General features: G+C 36.0%; 2 protein-coding genes across 4 annotated transcripts; one reads left to right on the top strand and one right to left on the bottom strand.

Moving 5' to 3' along the window:
- Positions 1 to 268: 268 nt before the first annotated feature.
- LOC124529576 (sulfide:quinone oxidoreductase, mitochondrial) lies at positions 269 to 17748 on the bottom strand. The gene is made up of 14 exons (XM_047103349.1): positions 17453 to 17748; positions 17049 to 17154; positions 11810 to 12034; positions 11268 to 11468; positions 10198 to 10392; positions 9487 to 9694; positions 8914 to 9069; positions 5908 to 6023; positions 5191 to 5415; positions 4915 to 5115; positions 4661 to 4843; positions 1968 to 2169; positions 1208 to 1380; positions 269 to 415 (listed from the first exon to the last, which is right to left on the bottom strand). The coding sequence occupies exons 1-14, from the start codon at positions 17545 to 17547 to the stop codon at positions 284 to 286; spliced, it is 2418 nt and encodes an 805-aa protein (XP_046959305.1). The 5' UTR covers positions 17548 to 17748; the 3' UTR covers positions 269 to 283.
- A 224-nt stretch (positions 17749 to 17972) lies between these two features.
- LOC124529574 lies at positions 17973 to 22257 on the top strand. Of its 3 annotated transcripts, none has more exons than XM_047103344.1 (9): positions 17973 to 18097; positions 18382 to 18480; positions 19003 to 19117; positions 19309 to 19974; positions 20245 to 20427; positions 20541 to 20681; positions 20983 to 21374; positions 21451 to 21664; positions 21830 to 22257. In XM_047103344.1, exons 1-9 carry the CDS (start codon positions 18021 to 18023, stop codon positions 21929 to 21931), a joined length of 1989 nt encoding a protein of 662 aa, XP_046959300.1. In that variant the 5' UTR covers positions 17973 to 18020; the 3' UTR covers positions 21932 to 22257. The 3 variants fall into 3 exon arrangements, with proteins under 3 accessions (XP_046959300.1, XP_046959302.1, XP_046959301.1); XM_047103346.1 differs by having other exon boundaries at positions 17977 to 18097; positions 18396 to 18450; XM_047103345.1 differs by having other exon boundaries at positions 17977 to 18097; positions 18396 to 18480.
- The last annotated feature ends 705 nt before the right edge of the window (positions 22258 to 22962 follow it).

Here is a 22962-nt window from a genome sequence, read left to right as displayed (position 1 = left end):
ATATTATAAGGTTGTGATGCAAACAATATGTATGTATGCTTATTTATTAACACTACTAGTATTTTTAAATAAACAACGTTATTGTAAAAATATTTATGAGAAAATGTATATTACGACATATTTGTTTTATAAAATGTATTTAAACTGAATGATAAAATAGTTTTGTTTGTAATTGAAACCACATAGTATTACAAATAAGGTATTTTTTTTATTAATACATACATAATTAATTTTGTTATGTAGTTTTAAATAAAAATAAATGATTTTATAAGTGCCATGGTATTTATCTTCCAAGCGGATTAATGAACTTGCGTAGTGTGGTAGGACCATTCCATTTACCCTTTATTAATTTATTCCAATAGATATATGGCAACACTTCTTTATTCAAGAAATAAATAGAACGTCGTTCTTTACTCTGAAATAATATTTAAACGACTAAACAAATTCGTTTTATTCAAATAAAGAACATATATTTTCATTTAAATAAAGTAATAAAAGTAAGATTAAATTACAAATTATGAAAAACAATCAAGCAATGGGATAGTAATCATTGGGTACATTATAGTTGATGTACTCATGAAAATAAAATGGTATTCACGATCTGAGAACTCGCTACTGGTACTAATTAATCATTGATAGAAAAAACCAATATCTTTGCAAATACATCTTGGTTGTTGAACCAGGAATAAGCTATCCTATAAGATAGTATTAATCGTAGCAGCAAGAAATTGACAAATCTGCAGCTTAGAGCATCAAAACCCTATGTCTAAATTCCCATTTTACTGTCATACAGAAAGATCAGTTCCATAATATCCTTGTTTGCATAAACACTTGCAGATTCTGAATAGTTGGCATTTATTTATTTAGAATGACCTAACAGAAACAGAAACTCTCCTGTAAATTTCCCAGTGCTGTCCTAAGGTCTCCTCTCCCTTTGCTTTTAGGAGAAGGTTTGGATCGAATTCCACCACGTTGCTCCAATGCGGGTTGGTGGATATGCATGTGACAGAATTTCGTTGAAGTAAGACACATATAATTTCTTCACGATGTTTTCCTTCACCGTCGAGCATGAGATGAATTATAAACACAAATTAAGCACAGTTGAGCTTGACTGGATATGAACCTGCAACCATCGGTTAAGATACATGTGTTCAGCCGAATTCATGAGTAGAACATCGTCATCATGAAATACTCTTTTTGAACTAACCTGATCAAATGGAAATGTTTCGCAAGGTTTTTTGTCATACGTGAATTCGGCTAGTATGCCGGTCTTGTAAGAGGTGATCATGGGACAAGCACCGTAGCCATCGTACTTAGCAGAGGGCTCTTTGCCGTACATGGTGTCCCACAGATTGAGCTCTAACACGCGACTTTGTTTAGCTGAAATTTAGTTTAATATTTTATGTGTTAAAAATACTTATTTATGTGGCTAAATAAATACATAATAAATCAATTATACGATTTCATACAAATAAGTGCAATAGACTTCAGAATGTTATTCATATGGTTAAAAAAATACAGAATTTTCCTGCGCAAAATGATTATTAAACAAAAGAGAGTCGCTTATGTAATGGGAATAGGAGGTTTTGTCAATCGGATTTTATTTAAAATTCTGGGTTATAATATTTATAAAATAAAACAAATAATAAATAAACATTCTGTGTGTGGTGTATTTAGTATATGATTATTATTGAACAACTGTACCCTTAGTACGAGTAACTGTCAACAGTTAAATTGGAGTAATTTACTTTCAGTTTTCATTTCATACACATCCTATCAGCGCCCCAAGCGTAAACGCAGAGGAACTAAAATCGGTAGTACGAATATTTATTACTAACGTTATCGACTTTGAAGTCGAAATAAGGTAATGTAAGTGGCATGTAATTTATCCAATTAAGTTTAATAATGAACGTTTTCAAACTATAAATAAAGCTTAACATTCTAACGATGAATAAAATCATAAGTACCAACAGCAGCTGCAGTCTTGCTGTTAGGGGTATTCGTGCAGTCTCCCAACCCGTATATGTTAGCGTAGCGCCTGTGCTGCAGAGTGTGGTGGTCGAGGTCCAAGTAGCCGCTGTCGTCCACGAGCTGCGAGCACTCGCTCAGGCAGCGCGGGGGGGACATGGCCGGAGTCACGTGTAGGAACTTGTAAGGTAGTATTATCGTCTGGTTGTGGAAAACAATTGGTATTAACTGTTTGATGACTTTGAAATATGATGAAGTTGGCAATGAGAAATAGTTGTTTTTCAAATAATTAAAATTTAAACTGTAAGAAACTTTTGTAAGACTGAAATGGATTTGGTCGGTTCGGATAGTGTCTGTCATATTATGATATAAATAACATAGTAACGTGACTTAAGAGACATTTATTTATAAAAGATTTCAGTTTTCAGTAAAAAAAGTTTAAAACTGAAAACTTTTGCAAATGAATATCTATAGTCACGTTAATAGCTTGTACGCTATGATGGTTCGTTTTCTGTTAAAAAAATCTGTAACAGCACGAAATTGAAACTGCCGTGAAAACCACAACAGACGTAAACCAGACCCTAGAAAATGTAGTTCGAATTCTCAGGGAAGAAAGTACAAGATTTTGTGGCATGCAGCGTAAGGGCAGGAAGTCCAAACTTTCAGAAGAGACTCTAGGGCTAATGAAGAATCGACGTGAAAATCCACCTGTCACTTCGGCAACTAAACCAAGAGATCAGCAAGCGCGTACGCTACGACCTCCGGTGCTCCAATACTCTTATGATTAAAAGAGCAATCGAGCGGAATCGGGGGTCTAAGGTGTTCGTACAATCTCTTGGAAGGAGCCACCTGACTAATGTGACCACATCAAGTGGAGAAGTCGTTTCTTCCAAGCCGGCAGTTCTTTCGGAAGTAGAGGATTTCTACGGCCGGTTATACGCATCGCCTGCATCTCGACCTGATCCCGAAAATGAGGATTCTAGAGCTACATTAACACGCCATTTCTCAGAAGACCTGCCTGAAGTCAGTGTTGGCGAAATTGAGATTGCTCTTGGACAGCTTAAAAATGGAAAAGCCCCTGGAGAGGACGGTATTACTATAGAGTTATTAAAAGCAGGAGGTAATCCGGTACTCAAGGAACTCCAAAAGCTTTTTAACTCTGTCCTCTTCGAAGGGAGAACTCCGGAGGCGTGGAGTAGGAGTGTGGTCGTCCTGTTCTTCAAAAAGGGAGACAAAACCCTGTTGAAGAACTATCGTCCCATATCCCTACTGAGTCACGTCTATAAGCTGTTCTCAAGAGTGATCACGAACCGTCTTGCGCGAAGATTCGACGAATTCCAACCCCCGGAACAGGCCGGGTTTCGGACCGGATACGCCACCATAGACCACATCCACACAGTGCGGCAGATTATACAGAAGTCCCAAGAGTATAATCGGCCCCTGTGTCTTGCATTCGTGGACTATGAGAAGGCCTTTGACTCGGTTGAAACCTGGGCTGTTCTGGAGTCCCTGCAGCGTTGCCAAGTTGATTGGCGATACATCCAAGTGATGAGATGTCTCTACGAAGCTGCCACCATGTCCGTCCGAGTACAGAATCAGCAAACAAATCCCATACCATTGCATCGAGGAGTGAGACAAGGGGACGTTATTTCCCCCAAATTGTTCACTAATGCAATGGAGGATATGTTCAAGACGCTGAACTGGAAAGGACGTGGCATCAACATCAATGGCGAATACATCTCTCACTTGAGATTCGCAGACGACATCGTCATCGTGGCAGAAACGCTGCAGGACCTACAACAAACGATCTGGCTGATTCTTCTATGCATATCGGCCTACGGATGAACTTGGATAAAACCAAGGTCATGTTCAATGAACATGTTCTACCGGAACCGATTGCGATACACGGTACCGTCCTCGAAGTTGTTCAAAAATATGTCTACCTTGGGCAGACTTTGCGATTTGGTAGAAACAACCGTGAGGACGAGGTGAATAGAAGAATTTAGCTGGGTTGGGCAGCGTTAGGAAAATTACGTCGAATCTTTACATCGTCGATCCCACAGTGCCTTAAGACGAAAGTCTTTAACCAGTGCGTCCTACCCGTTATGACATACGGAGCCGAAACGTGGACACTCACGGCAAGGCTCGTCCACCAGTTTAAAGTCGCTCAGCGTGCTATGGAAAGGGCTATGCTCGGCGTTTCTTTGCGGGATCGCATCAGAAATGAGGCGATCCGCCAGAGAACCAAAGTCATCGACATAGCCCACCGGATTAGTAAGCTGAAGTGGTAGTGAGCTGGCCATATTTGTCGCAGAACCGATAACCGTTGGGGGAAACGTGTTCTAGAGTGGAGACCGCGTCTCGGCAAACATAGTGTAGGACGTCCTCGGGCACGGTGGTGTGACGACTTATGCAAGACGGCTGGCAGGAGCTGGATGCGAGTAGCCCAAGAACGATCTCAGTGGCGTGCAATGGAAGAGGCCTATGTCCAGCAGTGGACGGAAATGGGCTGATGGATGGATGGATGGACGAAATTGAAAAGTTGTAAACTCGCCTATAACTCGGAGGCATATGCATATTTCCTTTTAGTTGAAATTATACTTAACCCTGCGCTCTCCTGCATATTCTTCGCTAGGAATGACTGTAATAGCCAACATACGGAATGTCCAGGAATTCACAATTAATTTAATACCTGACCATTGACATCAAGAAATACAGCCCGGTGTTGCGTCACCTCTATCAGATCAAGGTTATAGTTCACGATTATGTTCCTGTCGTTAGTGATCTTCACTAAAGCTGCTGCGTATTTTGGCACTCCGAAAAGAGAGTTTCCAGCAGTATTGTACGTTATATTTGTTACCGAATTAATATTATTCTGTAATAAAATATATTAAGTTGGTTCAGGGAATATAACTTATGGTATTACGTGTTATTTTTCTAAATTACCTTTTTCCAAAAATCATGTGCAAGATACATGATTTTCTGCGCTGCCCCAGAGCATTTTCCCGCTCGCTTAGGAAATGTAAATATAGCGTGTCCTCCTTTGAACCCCTGTATACAACACCAGCACTTTTGGCAGTATTCGGGCGAGTAGATCGTAGAGGCTGGAGCAAGAGGGTTGCTGAGGGCGTATCTCAAGCCTAGAATCTTAAGATTTTTGTAATATCAGTGAAACAACACAGATCTTATATAAGTAATCTTTAAGCTTAGTCAAATAAATACCTGATCGTAATCATTTACCAAACCGACCGCCAGCACCATATGATCATATCGCACTTTGAACCCACAGCCAGTTTGTACAACGTTGTTGCATGGATCAAAACTGCTTGCGTGGTCTCGAAGCCATAATACATTATGAGGCAACACTGACCTCAAGGGTTTATGACATTCAGGGAAATTCTTAATACCAGCACCCACGAGCGAAAAAAGCGGTTGATAGTAATGGTCCTGTGTATTTTGGAATGAATATATTAAACTGTGTTTAATCAGACGAACAGTGCTTTCTAAGCCCTTTTTTTCAATACAATTTTTTCTTTTAATTTTTTCCAAAGTTGAATTTCCAAGGTTTAAATTTGAACCTTCAAAAAAAGAGAGTACTCCTTCCTTGCGAACTTCTAACGAACCTGCAAGCCTCCGGTGTTGCAGATGTCCATGGGCGGTGGTGATCACTTTCCATTAGGTGAGCCTGCTGCTCATTTGCCCTCTATAACATAAAAAATGGTAGCACAAAGCTGCGTAGTTGGTATAATTGTTTATTAAGCTGCATTCCGGGGGTCCCGGGTTCAAATTTAAAGGTTTCATCGTGTAAGTATGAAGATTACATAAATTGAAACATTTATTTTATTGCAATTTAATCCCATGATTAACAAACGCAAACATACTTTTGTATTTTGTGTTTAATTATTTGTGGTAGAACAACGCTAGCAATGTCTTTATTACCTTATTCGGTTCTAATATGATGATGTCTTTGTCGTTTAATTTCTTAGAAAATCGCCAAGCGACACTACAACCACCAGTGCCGCCACCGACCACCAAGAGTTTACATCTGGAGTTATAAGATAATACAAGATGACATTATTGTTTAGAAACAAAATGGCTCGATAGAAATAGGATGTTTTCACTGGCTCATAATAACTGTGGCGAGAAAAGTCCGTAAAATTTGTCTTTTGACTTGACTCAACTTTGACTACAGTGAGTTTTAAACATGGACAATTACACCACTTTATAGTAATTTATTATGTTCCTAATAATTTAAGTTGGTAATAGGATTTTGTAAAAGCCCGGTACCAGGAATATCATGGAACTCGTAACCGTAAGCAGGGAAATTAAGGGATATCCGAAATACATATAAATCCGATACAGTAACCGAATCCAAAAAAATGTTTATTATATATTTTTTATACATAGGATATGCTTAAAGAGAGTAGTTAATTTTGTTTTAAGAATATTTGTTTTTTACTATGGTAATACTTAATATTGAAGAAAAGTCTACAAATAAAGTGGATAGTTCCATTGTAATTTTCTCTTTCAGAATGTAGCTATCTAAATAAACTAATATTCGTGACTGATACTATTCAAAACAATCGAATAATTCGAAATAATTTCGTATTCATAACCGTATCTGAATCTGGTATTTACTTTTGAAAAAGAGCTTACACAGACTTTTTACTTGGAGTTGATTTATTAAAATATTATCTATAGATTTATTACTAATACTAGATCGCATTTCATTTTACATGTAATTGTAAAACACTTTTTGTCATTATTTCTACTTATTCTATTTAAATATTAAACTCACTTGAACACTCTGCACGTACTTAGTCTGGAATACAACTGTAAAGTAATTTGTCTGTGTGTCAGAGGTCTAATAAATCTGTTCATTGTTATTCTGGATTATTAAAAGATTATTTTACATTTTCACGACATTTTTATATTTTTTTGATTATAAGAAACCAACTAGATTTTTACTTTGCTCATTATTTTGACTTCAGTGAAAAAATATACTTAATGTAATTTTTTTTAACAGTTAAATATTTACTTCAATTTAAGGGATTAACATTTTTTTAAATAATTTGTCGTTTATATAAATATATGGTTTATTTTTGAGATATATTTACCATTTTTATTTTAATGAAATCTGATTTGACTTATTATTTGCTTATTTATTTTACTACACAATTAACTTAAAATTAAAATAAAAGACAATTACAATTAATTTACAAAATTTATTATAACAACATATTGCACAACTCATTTAATATATTAATATTATAGTATCACCTTGTATACAACGAAACATAATATGTTAGTTAATAATTTGAAAATATAATATGCTTACTCTATATTGGCGTTAGTTACTCTATATAGTTAGGATTTTGCTCTGAAAAATCTTTCTTTTTTTTTTTAATTTTATTTCATAGCCAAAATATGCTCAAAACGAAAAACATTATTTTTTTTATAAATATATTTGTAAAGAGTATTAATTTTGTTAAATAAATATATTTTTTGTTTTAAATAAATAATGCAAATTATCTTCATAAAAAATATACTCTGTATAATATGTAAATATATAATTTTCTAAATCCAAACGAATATAGACTCTTCTAGTACTTACTAAAAATAAAATCAGATATTATATTTAAAAAAAATCTCTTTACTTGCGGTTAGTAAGATTGTCTGACTTTTTTATTGAAATACTAAGAACTAGCACGCACTGGTAACTTTTGTCACGGTGACTTTTTCGTCACTCTTGTCAAGTCCGTGAATGTGTACAGATGCAGACACAAATGTCACGTCGTAACGTGCGCGCACCTCCATACATATTCATGGGCTCGACAAGAGTGACGAAACAGTCACTGTGACAAAAGTTACCAGTGCGCGCTAGTTCTAACAGTGCCGTTAACGAGCATTTCAATATATTCCAAAATTAAAAAAATAATAATATCGGCACCAAACTATTAATGTTAGTAGCATAACTATTTGTTATATAAGTCTGGGTCAATACAGTCTAATACGAACCTTATTAGAAGTACATATAACAGCTACTTTTAATTGTTGGTGAGTTTACATAATATATTTTGATTACATTGCCTTGTAAAGACGTTCCCTGTCCCTAAGAAAACCTAAAGAGGTTAGGTTGGTTAGGTTTGGAAGTTCCACAATTATATTGTTTTATTATTGTTATTATTTGTGTTATGTAAATAAATGTTATGTTTATATGCATATAAAATATTTTTATTTAGCAAACGGGTTGATAATCTTCCTGATAAAGCCCGGTCCGTTGTAGTTTCCTTTCAGCATGAAGTTCCAATATATGAAAGGAAATAAGTCTCTCTTCATGTAGTACGCTATAACGCTCTCGCGCGCCTGTTGACATTACATATTTATATAAAATATAGGTTATGCCATTAACGTATATTCGTTACTATTGGATATAATAGTAATAGACCGCAATCATGAGATATTAATAATTAAATTATTTATGTAAGATTTGCAATTTTATTTTTTACTAGATGTACCCGCAACCTTGTACGCGTATGAATTTAACAAAAAAATATTATTGTAGCCTAAGTTGCTCCTTATTATATCAGTTATCTGCTAGTGAAAGTCCTGTCAAAATCGGTCCAGCCGCTTCAAAGATTAGCCGGAACAGACAGACAGACAAACAGACAAAAAATGTAAAAAAAATATTTTGGTATATGTACCGCATATTCATACATATGCATTGAGTAAAAAAAAGACTATTTTAATGAGCACACACTTCACTTCAATTTTATCATGTGTATAGATTTGAAAAGATAAGCACAATTTCCAATAACAGGGCAGCCAATATTGATACATTACTTCAATTAATAGGTAATATGGAGAGTACTATCTCAATAGCTAGCATATTTTTACGAGAAACTTTCTAGACAGCGGTCAGAGGTACCTGGTCGATGGGGAAGGTCTCGTGCGGCACGCCGTCGTACAGGAACTCGGCCAGCACGCACGTGTTGTACGACGTGACGAGCGGACACGCGCCGTAGCCGTCGTACGCGCGCCGCCCCGCCTGCCCGCATATGGCCGCCTGCAGGTTGTACTCCACAACCGCCGCCTGCTTCGCTGTGGGGCGGAGGGATACGCAGATATAGTACGACACAACTTAGATGTCGCATCGGCAAAATTCGTAAAACCGATCACATCCGAATTGAGTACGCTATCCCAAATTATCAATATTTATTTCTCACGCGAATATGATCTTTGCACAAACGTAATAACTTGTAATATCATATGACCTAATATATTCGTCAATTTGACGTGTCGATGTACATGCACTTGCTTTCTCTGACGTGTAAATCTACAGCGACGAATAGCGTCGAATGGCGCGATTGGGAGCTATTTCTATTAGTTGTGTAAATCGGCACTAATCGGTTTTATTTTCATTCTATTGCATTTTCCGATGCTACATGTAATTTGTGTCTTACTATAGCTGAGTAGATAACGCGGGAAAAGGAGAGGGAGAGGTCGATAGGAACTCACCAATGGCGGCGGCGGTCTTGCTATTGGGCGTGTTGGTGCAGTCGCCGATGCCGTAGATGTTGGGGTAGGCGGTGTGCTGCAGCGAGAACTTGTCCACGGTGAGGAAGCCGGCCGCGTCCACCAGCGCGTCGGCGCCCGCGCGCTGCAGCACGGCCGGCGTGCGCATGGGCGGCGTCACGTGAAGCAGCGAGTACGCCTGCGTCGACTCCTGGGTAAGGCGATCAAATTCGATCTTAAATTTTTTATTCTATACTAGCTTTTGCCCGCGACTTCGTTCGCGTGGACTTCAGGTTCGTCCCGTCTAGTCTAGTAATCGCTTAAAATCGCTTCGTAATTAAGCCATTATTTCTCGTACAAAGTAAAGGATAAAAAATGATTATTGTGGGTTATTCCTAAGAGATAAACATATACCATCACGGAATTTTTTGTAGACCTTTTCAAGTTTTACAATACTGTAGAACATTGTTTTGATCTATCTTGTAGGATTCAGTCAGCGTTTGCAATGTAAGCGCAAAAAATGTATTTTTTTACGACCTCACATTAGAAACCTCAAAAATTGTAGCCTATGTGTTATTCTGATGTATAAGCTATATTGTGGTAAAGTTTCATTCAAATCCATTCAGTAGTTTTTACGTGAAAGAGTAACAAACGTCCATACATACAAACTTTCGCCTTTATAATAGTAGTAGGATTGTGATGTTTATTACGTACCTTGGTCTTGTCGTCGACGTTGTAGAACACGGCCTCCCGCCTGTCGGGGCGCACCTCCTTGAGCACGGTCTTGTAGTTGACGTTGATGTTCTTCCGCTTGACGACCTTCATGAGCGCGTCCGCGTACTTCTTGACGCCGAAGATGACGGGCAGGCACGTGTTGTACGTTATGTTGGACTTCGAACGCACGTTCGTCTGCGAATTCGTTACCTTTGTATTATTCAACTTATCTGGCATGAAAATCAACCAAAGTGAACTCCGCAAAGTCAATAAATCTTTCTTGGGGCAAGGTATCCATTTCTATAATAAAATTCCGCAGACATTTTTAACTTTGCCGTCTCGTAAATTCAAATCGTTTATAAAAAGTACATTGGTAAAATAGGCGTATTATTCGATACAAGATTTTGTAGATGATAAAAAAGCGTGGTTTTAATACCTGTTGACTTCCAGGCAGGATATATTAATTTAAATTAACTAACATGACTGTATTTTTTTTAAATGTTGAAAAAGAGTAACTACTGATTTTCTTGCCGGTTCTTCTCGGTAGAATCTACTTTCCGATCCGGTGGTAGCTTTACTTAATTGTTAAATGACGATTCAAAAGCCCACTTGAATAAAGTATATTTTGATTTTTATTTATATCATATATTCACCGAATAACATGCTTTAAAATGTATGGTGCTCGAATTAGCTTAAAATTTATTGCTATATTTATTTATTTTATTTATGCCCCAATAAGAATATAGGAAAATTTAAATATTTATATTATCGACTTTATGAAGTTGGATACTTTTTGATTCTAGTTGATCTCGACTTGTCGTATTTATACAAATCTCTTGTCCTATACAGCTATACCGAAGGAGCGCATTAATAGGACGCAGGCGATTCACGAGCGAAAACGTGAAAAAATTAACAAATTTGACAATATTTCAGAACGGACGAATATATCAATTACATAATTATGAACCGGTTTGTCATGCTCATTTCAATAAGTATAAAAAAAATAACGTGCAAAGATATCCTACTTGCTTGCGTGATATTAAAACAACTGCCCAGTATTTAACAAATACCTTGGTAAAATACGAATCAGCCAAATATGCGATCTTTTGCGGCGCCCCGGGACACTTGATGGGAGTGTCGGGGTACGTGAACACCGCCTCGCCGCCCTTGAAGTTTCGCAAGTCTGACCACGTCTTCTCGCAGTAGTCGGGGGAGTATATTGTCGACACCCCGCTCTTTCCATCTTTTAATGCTTCGGTCAGACCGGGTACCTGAAAATAATGGAAACAGTTATTTGAACTATCATTACATAGTATAAAACAAAGTCGCTATCTGTCCCTATATGTTTGCTTAGATCTTAAAAATTACGCAACGGATTTTGATGCGATTTTTTTAATAGATTGAGTGATTTGAGAGTTTTTGTACATACATGGACAACATAGTGAAGAAACAAGAAAAATTCTGTAGTATATTTAGTATCAGCATTGCAGACTTGAGAAAGCCGGGCAAGTCACTATCCATCAAAGTCGATAGTTTTTATTGAAGTATGTTTACTATGACAACATATTATTATAAATAGTTTTGTAAATAATTACAAAAAATACTGGCTCACCTTGTCATAGTCATAGACTAATCCAACGGCCACGATTAGATATTCATAGCTGATAGTGTGCCCTGCGGTGGTTTTGACCACGTTCTCTTTGGGGTGTATACTCTCGGCGGAGTCCTGCATCCAGCGCGCGGCCGGGGGCAGCACGCTGCGGGCGCTGCGCCGGGTCGCGCTCACCGACGTCACGCCCGCGCCGACCAGCGTGAACAGGGGCTGATAGTAATGATCCTGGGAGTCAAAGTCACAGTCAAAAATCTTTATTCAAAATAGAAGTTACACTTGCTTATTGATAGTCAAAAATCTACCACCGGTTCGGAATTTAACACCTCGGATCTGAGAAGAACCGGCGAAATAAATTCAGCGGGATCTATTTTTTTTAATATCATGCTACGTACACAACAATAAACATATTTTTGGTATTTGAAACAGCCTGGAGGCGATCATCTCATTAAATTTTTATATATTAATATTCTATATACATACTTGCTAAATAAGGTTGAGCATATCTAATCAAAGAATTTGACGTGATTCCATAGATATATTAAGTACTTTTAGTAACTAAGTACGATATATTCCTAATAGCACATTGGTTCAACATTTTTTTTATTATAGGTTCTTAAAAAGTTTTAGTGCTCGATGTTATTTAAAAGTTTATATGGTTAACGATTATATCTCAGTAGCAACGCTGAATATAAATTTTAGCGGTGCTTTCTCTCGAACGAACGTGAAACTTTGCTTGTGCGGCAGATCTTTCTCTGGTTCGGAATAGAGAGACTTATTACACAAAACACAATTGTTCAGGTGATACAAAAGCGCTAATTCAGCATTCTATGAAGAATAAATTTAAAATATGAGTTTACGAAGATTCCTATTCTCACAAGATCCTTCTTAAATGAAGTATATTTCGATTTCCCTTGATTTGCCCAAATATTTATGCTGTAAAATATATCATGAGTTGGCTATTTACCCGCGGCCGAATACAGGCAGGCAGACTTCAACATAATTTCAGCGCAATATTGTCGAAGTAGCGTTTTCGCGCGTTATTTAAATATGGAATTTTTAATATGGTATTTTTCGGCAAATATGTACTACATATAAAAAAATGAACTTTTACTGGGTTCCTTAACCTCTACTAAATAATATAAAATAGATTTTAAAAACCAGTCAAATAGCCTATTAATTTTACATACTGAACCGCCGAATTTTGTTCATTATTTGTTCTTACAAAATGTTTTACCAAAGTTTAACAAAAAAGTGTTCAGACCGAACAGATCGATCGATAAAGTTCTAGTCAATCATGAAATGCAAATTGAATGAAAATAAAGTAACGTTATTGACTTCATAGGTTAAAAAAAGAAACTGGGTAATCTTAAATTTGTTTACGCAATTAATGAATTGAATCTTATCATAATACAATAAATTCTAAAGTGAGTATGTTTGATTGTTACGATTTTAAATCTTAACAGTTCATTCGATAATCATGAAATTTTATCTAGGTATTAATAAAAAATGTAGAGTACCTAACAGCTAACGTCTAAATGCGGGATTCCCTCACACACATTTCGAAGCTGATCAATAATACAGTACATTAAAGTACATTGAAATGCTCGAATAGTTACCGTGAATTCAAGTATGGCATAGTAATACAGAGATTGCGGATTAATCGATACTACAAACGTTTATAAAAAGTACCTCCACAGATAAGAGATAACGTTTTAATGTGAATTAAGATGACCTTCGTCACTCGCCGCTCGCGACGTGTAATCGCCGATGTTTACTCGTCATTAGCCATTGTTATTTTAGCGCTGTGCTAACCGATAGCAAATGTATAAAAATATTAAACATAATATCGAGTGGCTCTGAACGATTTACTGCTCGTAAATTATACAAATGTATATGCCCATGTATACACTCAATGCTTTGATATGCAATGGTATTGTAAAATCGTTCGAGTCAATATTTATATGATGATGACTAACATGACGAGTCGAGATGACCCAGTGGTTAGAACGCGAGCATCTTAACCGATGATTACGGGTTCAAACCCAGGCAAGCACCGCTGATTCATGTGCTTAATTTGTCTTTATAATTCATCTCGTGATCAGCGGTGAAGGAAAACATCGTGAGGAAACCTGCATGTGACAAATTTCATAGAAATTCTGCCACATGTGTATTCCAACAACCCGCATTGGAACAGCGTGGTGGAATATGTTCCAAACCTTCTCCTTAAAGGGAGAGGAGGCCTTTAGCCCAGCAGTGGGAATTTACAGGCTGTTGTTGTTGAGTAAACTGCTTAATTGTAAGCTTTTAATAAGATGACTGGTAGTCGCTGTAATACGCACACTTTTGTTTTTATGGTGTGCAGACCAATATAATATTATATCTGGAACAACTGGACTGATTTTGTCAGGATTTCCACTAGTAGATAGCTGACTTAATAAAGATTAGTTTAGCAAATTTTAATTTAGAATTACACTGCAATGTCCAAATAAGATGCAATACCGCGCTCAGCACTTGCCCATGCCGCCACTTCACCGTCACGTCGGTTGTCTCCTACCAACGACTTAGTATATTAAAAGCTGCCTAATCTGCATTAATAAGTTATAACAAAATCTGTGAACTGAACAATAACTTTTTTGTGGCATTCAAACGTGCACATAGTCACGGGCGCAGCTAGTCTAGTATAAATGTATTTTTTTATTTTTTAATGTATTGTCAATTCAAGGAAATTCCAAACCTTAGATTATTTTAGATTAATGTGCGTATGGGATACATGAAGAGTCGTAATATGATTCGTTCTAAGCTTTTTATAATAGTAAAAATATAGGTAAAAATTACCCTATTACTTATGGTTTATTGTGGTTTTTTGTTGAAGGTGTTGGCTTGTGTTGGTGTTGTCATATAAATAGATAAATAATAGCCCTTGTTGTACGCCCTATCTTCGATGTTCCTAGGGTCCCGTTGGACATTCCCATTATGATAGTGAGTGTTACTGTATTCACTTATAAATACGTTAGTTGTGTTTTGTTAGTAAACCTACCTGTTGGAGACATATATCCAGCCCATAAGCTAAGGGGACAAAATCCTAATCGATTCGAAAAAGTCATAATAATATAGTTTTTCTTTTACGGAGCCTACTTGAGTAAAGTATATTTTAATATTTTGTCTCATGTCATGAATTCTCCTTCTCAGACGATGAACATTTACTTAAATGCAAATACAAGAAATGTAGAAAAGCGCGCTGAATTATCAAGCAAAATAGATATGATACGAAGAATGATACGAGCGCATATCATCAAATCTAAATTTCAGTCTACAGTTGCTATGTACATACAGGTATTCAACATTTCTGAGCGGATAAGTGTACCTGCTGTTTTGGTTGCTGTATATGCACTTAAGGCTTACTGCTCTTTGTATGGGCTTAGAAAATTGAAACGAGGTGTTGCTCGGTACGTGGTTTATTGGCGACTGTATTAAAAATATAATTTAAATCTATTAAATGCTTACACATCTCACATTCATACGACAATGTTAGTAGCGTAAACAGTTGCAAACATTCTCTCATACAGGAAGAAAAGATACCTAATTCTCGAATATATTTACAAAGATAAGTGCACCAAAGGAAACATTTAATTTATCCGGATCCAATGATACTGTTCAAATTAATAAGATTTTTGTGAATAGGAAATTGAAATTGTAGTGAATAGGAATCTGTCCAACCATATTGACGGATACACTTTATTTCTTGATGAATAATCATAATCCAAACGTTGTACTTTATAAACGGTATACTTCCGATACAGATTTTAAATTACTTTTTTTCTGATTTTGATCTTGAAAATAAAATAAGTAGTTATTTTGAATTTAACATTCGTATCGGAATATAAGAAATGGATTGGGCTCAATTAACAATTATAAGTACGGTAAAAAATGAATAAATCTGGCATATTGATAAGTAAATTTGTAATCAATGCAGAATAAGTTTATTATTTAAGTGCCAACAATTTTTAAAAAAGGAACTATAAAGTATAGTTGCCAGTTTCAAATTTTGCATTGAAAATAAAATGTACAGGTATTTTGAATTTAGTATTCACTATTAACGCATCGAAATTTATGGACGTTTATCTCATTCCAATACTGAGGAAAATAACAATTATTTACAATAAGTCAAGTAGTATTGTTATTAAATCAAACAGCTCTTGTATTCGTCATGAATTATTTGTTTTCAACCTGGTATAGTATTGAGTATAGATACACAAAGTAATTTCCCGCTTTTTTATATGACGTCAACTGCCATACGTAGCTCAAATGCTTAATTTTTAACTCCTCGTAAACAGTGGCGTAGCTATGGTACGGCCAGGTGGTGCACTCCACCAGGGCCCCGGAGTTCAGGGTGCCCTCTAAACTAAACGTTAAGCTTCTGAAGCTATGAAATCATAACCCAGCGCACAAAATTTCTTATTTGGTATCTATAATTGTAAAGGGTAATTTTTAGTTAAAGAGGGCCCTATCCCCCATCTCCCATATCCCCCTTTAGAAAGTGGGGGTGAGGAGGATTATTTTCCTATGCACCGGAGCCCTTCCTCACCTAACTATGCCACTGTTCGTAAGATTATTTTTACGAGTTCATGCTTCATTTTATCCGCCGGTCAAAAATGTGATATCAAAATATTATATTGATATTTTTAAGAAAACTATATCTATTTTATAGTTTTGTCCCGAAAAATTGCTAGCTTACGACTATGTTTATATTTATATTTTATCTTAGGTTTCATGCACATCAAATAATTGTCTGCCTGATGTTGCATTAATATTTTAAACTTTACCAATAAATTGTCCAACTACTGCTTATACTGAGTTCAGTGAGTTTAAACCTCGTTTCTTGACCAAGTTACAGGCTGAGCATTATTTGAAAACCTAGCTTACAGCACATGAGATATTTTGGTGCACAGTAGCACGAGTACATGCAGAAATAAATTCACACTTTCTATAGTCAATTAAAAGTGACAGTGATTTAGTGCAGATCCCATAAATATTTTAACCTACAAACTGAAACATTCATGAAGGCTATAAGGAATGTAAAGTTCCACAGTTATCAAACATAGAAATTAGCCTATATTTTGATATAAACAGTAAAAATTTTTGTCTATAGAACTATACCGTCAATATGCATTCAACATGTCATTGATTATAGTTCACAAGATAAATATGAATGTTTTATTATATTTACAGTGCCACTTACCGAACTCGGCTCTAATACAATTACAGAGTCCTTTTTCAATCGTCTTGCAAACTTAGCCGCCATCGTACAACCCCCGGAGCCGCCGCCCAACACAAGTAATTTGCATCTAGGTTAAAATAAGTCACATTAAATATTGTTATAAAAAAAATATACAGCTACTATTAAAGTGACAATAGTAATAACTTATTTTATTATAATTTAAATTCAAATCAACCAAAGTTCATTCGTCCGTAATAGCTCATTAAAATAAAGAATAACGATGTATTGTTTGAAAATTATGTGTAATAAATCGTAAAATAACTATTATTATTAAATATTTACCTGCGTAAAAATATTCCAAGAAGGTCTTAACAAAAAATATAGATTTTAAATTTCTTACAAAAATAAATACAGTTAATACTTACGAATAGTTCGCATTTTTAGCTGTTGAAACGGAAAAATGTCTAAATATCCCCGCGTTTGTACTTACAAAACTAAGTTTAAATAGAAAATTATTCATATTTACAATACACAAATATAATCTTTATTCGAGCATAAACATGTATTTTCTTATACTTGTCACATCAGAACTTATCACTAGCATTACGCAAGGAATAATGAATGTTTTTCTTTAGTCTTTTCTATATAATCATAATCATTTCTTATTTTGAGAACTTGTGATTTGTTGATATTCTACCGATCACAATGACAATGACTGACAGTTGACGTTTATTAACATTTAAGTGAATGGTTCAAGAAGACAAAGAATGTAAATGGCTAACAAGTTATTAATCTAAAACCTGATGTCATCTTTTCACTACATACAGATTAGTAAATATTTTTACCTGAATTTACAGATCAAATTCTGTTTTCCAATAAATATATTGAATAAACTATAAAAACACTAATTATAAACCAAAAAGTTCTTTAAACTTATTTAATCTGTTATGTTGACAGTATTGTATAGTTTTGATAATATTTTACATCACAAAAATGGCGGACGAGGATGAAATTGACGTACTTGGAGATTTTTCTTTTAATTCCTGTTTTGCACAAAACAGCCAAGGAATGTAAGTAATAAAATAGAATTTTGACTTTGTTATTCGTCAACCAAATTATACATTAAACTTCACTCTCATTAGTGTGTGTTTTATGTTGTTGTTATACTTTGACATTATTCAAAACAAAACAATATTATGGTCATTAATAAGCAAAACATTGAGATTTTAACGAGAAAAACTAACATAATTAACAAAATTTGAAAGCTGTTCATTAGCGCGTGCAAAATTACATAGCATTAACATGTATTCGTTTTCTAATAATATTTTTTGCACTTTATCTCATCTATTTCTAGACCCTCTTGTTCAGACAGGGAGGACACAGTGCATCCTCAGTGGCTGCTCGATTCACCAGCGACCAATTGGTATGATACACAGAATATAGATAAAAATAGGTAAGCCTTGATAAAAAGGATAAAATAAAATTAAACTGCAATTCGATTTGGCAAGGGAGTATTCATCTTTATTTCCTTATTATTTGCTGAATTACTCAAGAAACAACCAGGAGTATTATAAAGGCGATACGGCCCTTATGTTTAAACACCTAATTGTTGACCAAAGTACAATGTTTTATAGCTTAACTTGTATCATGTCACTTATATATCTCATGCTAAACAGACTAGGAAAACATTATATGGAAATCTGCATGCGTCAGATATCAATTGTGCTACATGACTATCCACCTATTTGCATTACAGCAGTGTGGTAGAATAGACTCTTAACCTTCTCAAATAAAGATTCACTTCATTCTTAAATAAAGAGTTCTTAGCCCAGCAGTGGAATATTAGTGGACTGTTGTTTTTTTTTTTTAAATATTTTGTCATAATTGTTGCCATAATTTCAGCCAACACATTGTTTATGATAATTTACTTATTCATGAAAGAATAATTGCTATGAGTGTGTTTCTATTGTTCTAGGCTGAAGGAAGGTCCGTCAAGAAAACTTTCCGGACATAATACAACAGCCAAATACAACACAGAGCAACATACCACATGGACTCAGCTTGAACGAGATTTACTTAAGACAGAAATGGTAACAGACATATGTGAAAGTTAAAGCAAAAATAGAAATATAAAGTTATATTTAACAAATTTCTCGATTAACTGGCCTTTATAGTACATTTTGTAAATTATTTTTAATAATGTTTGCCCTGAGATATTTCTTTCTAAATGAAATATTGAACACATAATTAACATAAATACAAAATAAAATTCATATTGCAGATAAAATATGGTAGAAATGTAAAAAAAATAGCAAGGACAATAAAAACAAAGACAGAAGCAGAAATACAAGCATTAATTGAAGCAGAGCATGGAATTCTTCTGGACACATCACATGACCTTGAGAAACTTGAAGAAGATATACCTGTTGTGCATGAGGAAATTGTTTCAGAGAGCCTGGTTAGCATGAGTGATGTCTTAAACATAGTCACAACTGGAGTCCCAACAATACCTGTGACAAAAAAACCTTTCAAAAAGAAAAATGTCAATCGAAATTTGAAAAATACTCAAATAAAACCAAAAGCAAAAATTCAACCTAACATTGATACAATTGATTCTGCAGAGTTATATTTCGAAGATGATCTTGTGGTCGGTTCTACTGAATCTGTAGGCTCTGAGTCAGATGTAACTCAGTCAATAACGAAAAAAACCTTTAAGCAACAAAAAGAAAAAGTTACAGCAATGAAAAAAATTGGCAATCATAGGAGAAAAGTATCCAGGAATTATGATAAGGGAAGAAGTAGAAATAAGAGTAGTGATAATTTAAAATCCCCACAAGGTAGACAAAGAAAAGATTCCAGCCTTTCAAATGATACTGTGAAAAGTCCTCAAATGCAAATAGTTCTTGGCTCAGGACTCGCTTTACCTGTATCTGAGGGAGAGGAAGTCGTAAGTTTTTTAAAATATATACTCTCATGAAACTTTTAACCATTAACATTTATTGACAGACAATAATATGTCATTCAATTATACTCATGTCTCACAAAGCGTAGCCCCATATATAGTATTATAATGTAATACTAATTTAACCTATATTATCCTATACATCTGGTATACTAAAATCCCTGAAAAGCACTGCATACTTTGGTATAACTGGATATATTGACTTAGCATTTTTATAAATAATTATATTTTACACTAAAATGTATTCATTTACAGATAAAAATAGAAAAGAAGGATACAGAGTGTGAAAGTGACATAGAAGTGGACATTGATAGTGACAAAGAGAGTTCACCGGTTAAAGTAGAAGAGAAGAAACAAGAGAAAGAGCTCGAGGGTCCAATAGCAGTTCCACTGAGGAAATTTGAACCAATGCCCAAAAGGAACCGAAAGATTAATTTGGTATGTGTTTGAATCAAGGTACAGTCTACTAACTTAAAAATATGAGTTGTTAATGTACTCAATAAAAATTCTACTAATTTTGAAATGAATCTAATTAATATTTCATCCTTCAGGATGGTGGTGGTGGATATACAATCATGCACACGGAATCCGGCGATCTCTACGAAATAGGCCAGGAGCCGCGCAAGGAGCGACAGCAGAAGAAGCCCGTGATAAATCTTATTCCGTGCCGGTTTTACAATGCAGAGAAACCGGTCAGTACTCAATATTAATTCACTATTATCTCCTCGTTATTGTAATCCAATTATAATTATAAAATGTTAGTTTTTTAAATTAGAAAAGAGATTACTAGATGAGTTCAGTAGCAATATATTTTTTTAAAAAGAATGACTTCAAATTTGGCACTGATGGCGAGCATCCTTACCAAAATAAGCATTTTCAAAATACGACAGTTTCATATGGTAGGATACTAAAAATAATATAACCGAATTTATATCCGCGGGCTTTTATTCGAAGTCAGCTAATACGCTATACGCTAATGATGCGCGTGCGCAGGCGCCGTGCGAGGTGTCGCTGCACGTGTCGGCGCTGCTGCACATGGACGCGCACGCGCACTCGTCGCGCGCCGAGGTGATGGGGCTGCTGGGCGGGCGCTGGGCGGCGCCGCGCCTGCGCCTGCGCCTGTACCGCCGCGTGCGCGCCGTGGCCGCGCCCACGCACTGCGACATGGAGCCCGTGTCGCAGGCGCGCGCCGCCGACTGGCTGCGCGCGCGCGGCGCCGCCGTGTGCGCGTGGCACCACTCGCACCCGCGCTTCCCCGCCGCGCCCTCGGCGCAGGACCTGCGCTCGCAGCACGCGCTGCAGGCCGCGCTGCGCTGGCCCGCGCCCTTCCTGGCGCTCGTCACGTCGCAGCACTGGCCGCCCGGCCGCCGCGCCTCCACGCTGCGGTACGCGCCGCCCCGCCCCCGCCGCCCCTCACGCCCCCTCACGCCCCCCACGCCCCTCACGTGCCCCTCTGTGTAGGTGCTTCCGGGTGGAGGAGTACGACGAGGCGGCGGAGCTGCCGGTCGGCTACCAGCTGAGCGTGAAGCTGGTGCCCGACCTGACGGCGGGCTCGCTGCCGGAGTTCCTGCGCGAGCTGCGCGACTTGTTGTGCAACTTCAGCGACCGCAACCGCCTCAGCGTCGACATGGTGAACGACGTCTGTCCGCAAGCCGGCCTCACGTACTTGGAGAAGGTGATCCAATTGAATTATGAAACACATTCGGCCCAAATGAATATTTTAACTCCCAACTCATTTTCTTATTCTACTTTGTTTTCTCCTATGTTTTTATTTTATTTAAATTAAATATAATCCCAAGTAACATCAAATAATTGTAACAGAGTGACTATTATTTTTCAGTGTATATCCAGTGTTCGGCATCACATGCACTCGGCTGGATATGAAGATGACGACCCGCTAATAGAGCAACTCATACAAGGAATACGAGACATATTTAGATAGAACATTACGCCAAGACGTAGATAGAGAAATCAAGTTTAGCGAGCTTACGCTGTAGCCCGGAAGGTGAAACCATTGTCGAGTGCTAAGAGTGGTGCGAGGCATCAGCTGACATACAAATATTACACGAAAATTAACTAAATTATTACTATATTTCAATTTAGTTTTGACCATGTAAACAATAATATTGTATTTTTCTAGTGCTCATAATAAGTACCTGTTTAAGTTATTAAGAATTAAAACGTTGAAATATTTTTTGTATATCGTCCTGCAGAGGAATAAGTATCGCAATTTCACAAAAAAATATGTTTAAGTCCAAAAAAAAAAGTATAAATATAAATTGTAAATCAAAGAAGTGTGCTCTGTGATAGTATGGATTAGATTATTTTTTTTATTACCACTAAAACTGTTACAAATAGTTTGGTACTGACATAATAAATAGCTTACTGCCCTATCACCTAGGTTTGAATGTTTGTTTTAAATAAATGTTGCAAAATTACCTACCCAACTAATAAATGATTACTTTTTTTTCTGTGCAGGTCGATGGTATTCAAGTTAATTGCTTTAAACCATAATTTAAGTTTTAAGTAAATTTTATATTTTACTTAAATCATTTACTATTTATTTTCTGAAAAAGTTATGTTACTTTAAAGTACTTAACATTGTATATTACTATAAAGATTCTAACATATTTTTGATTTGATTAAAGAATTTTCAAAATAATATTTGTGCATTAATTTATTTAAAAACAACAATTTACAAAATGTAGCAACGTTTAAAAGTAATGCTTTTATAACTTTGTTCAATCGGATGAACGATGTGATTCATTTATTCGGTGAAGTCAAAACTTTGTACTTTCTGTGCAAATTCACTTATGTGAGCGAAGGTCATATTGACACAAAAGTGAAAATGTCTCATCATTTTAAGTAATCAAAAATATATCTCCATCCTACGTGACATTGGTGAAATAATCTGGTTCCTTGTCCACATAACGAAAAGCCATTCAACTAAGAATTGAAATGAATAAAAAAATG

The sequence above is a fragment of the Vanessa cardui genome, chromosome 5 (assembly GCF_905220365.1).
Source record: "Vanessa cardui chromosome 5, ilVanCard2.1, whole genome shotgun sequence".
NCBI lineage: Eukaryota > Metazoa > Arthropoda > Insecta > Lepidoptera > Nymphalidae > Vanessa > Vanessa cardui.
The sequence above is the reverse complement of the archived record's forward strand: the minus strand, read 5'-3'. Positions and strand labels throughout refer to the sequence as shown.

Excerpts from the sequence above, each read along its gene's own strand:
- LOC124529576 (XM_047103349.1), bottom strand. The coding sequence starts at position 17,547 with ATGAATAATTTTCTATTTAAACTTAGTTTTGTAAGTACAAACGCGGGG. Across the intron at positions 5,116-5,190 it reads TGGTAAATGATTACGATCAG|ATTCTAGGCTTGAGATACGC; the intron begins GTATTTATTTGA and ends AAAAATCTTAAG. Across the intron at positions 2,170-4,660 it reads TTCTTGATGTCAATGGTCAG|ACGATAATACTACCTTACAA; the intron begins GTATTAAATTAA and ends TTCCACAACCAG.
- LOC124529574 (XM_047103344.1), top strand. The coding sequence starts at position 18,021 with ATGGCGGACGAGGATGAAATTGACGTACTTGGAGATTTTTCTTTTAAT. Across the intron at positions 18,098-18,381 it reads GCACAAAACAGCCAAGGAAT|ACCCTCTTGTTCAGACAGGG; the intron begins GTAAGTAATAAA and ends ATCTATTTCTAG. Across the intron at positions 20,682-20,982 it reads TTTACAATGCAGAGAAACCG|GCGCCGTGCGAGGTGTCGCT; the intron begins GTCAGTACTCAA and ends GCGCGTGCGCAG.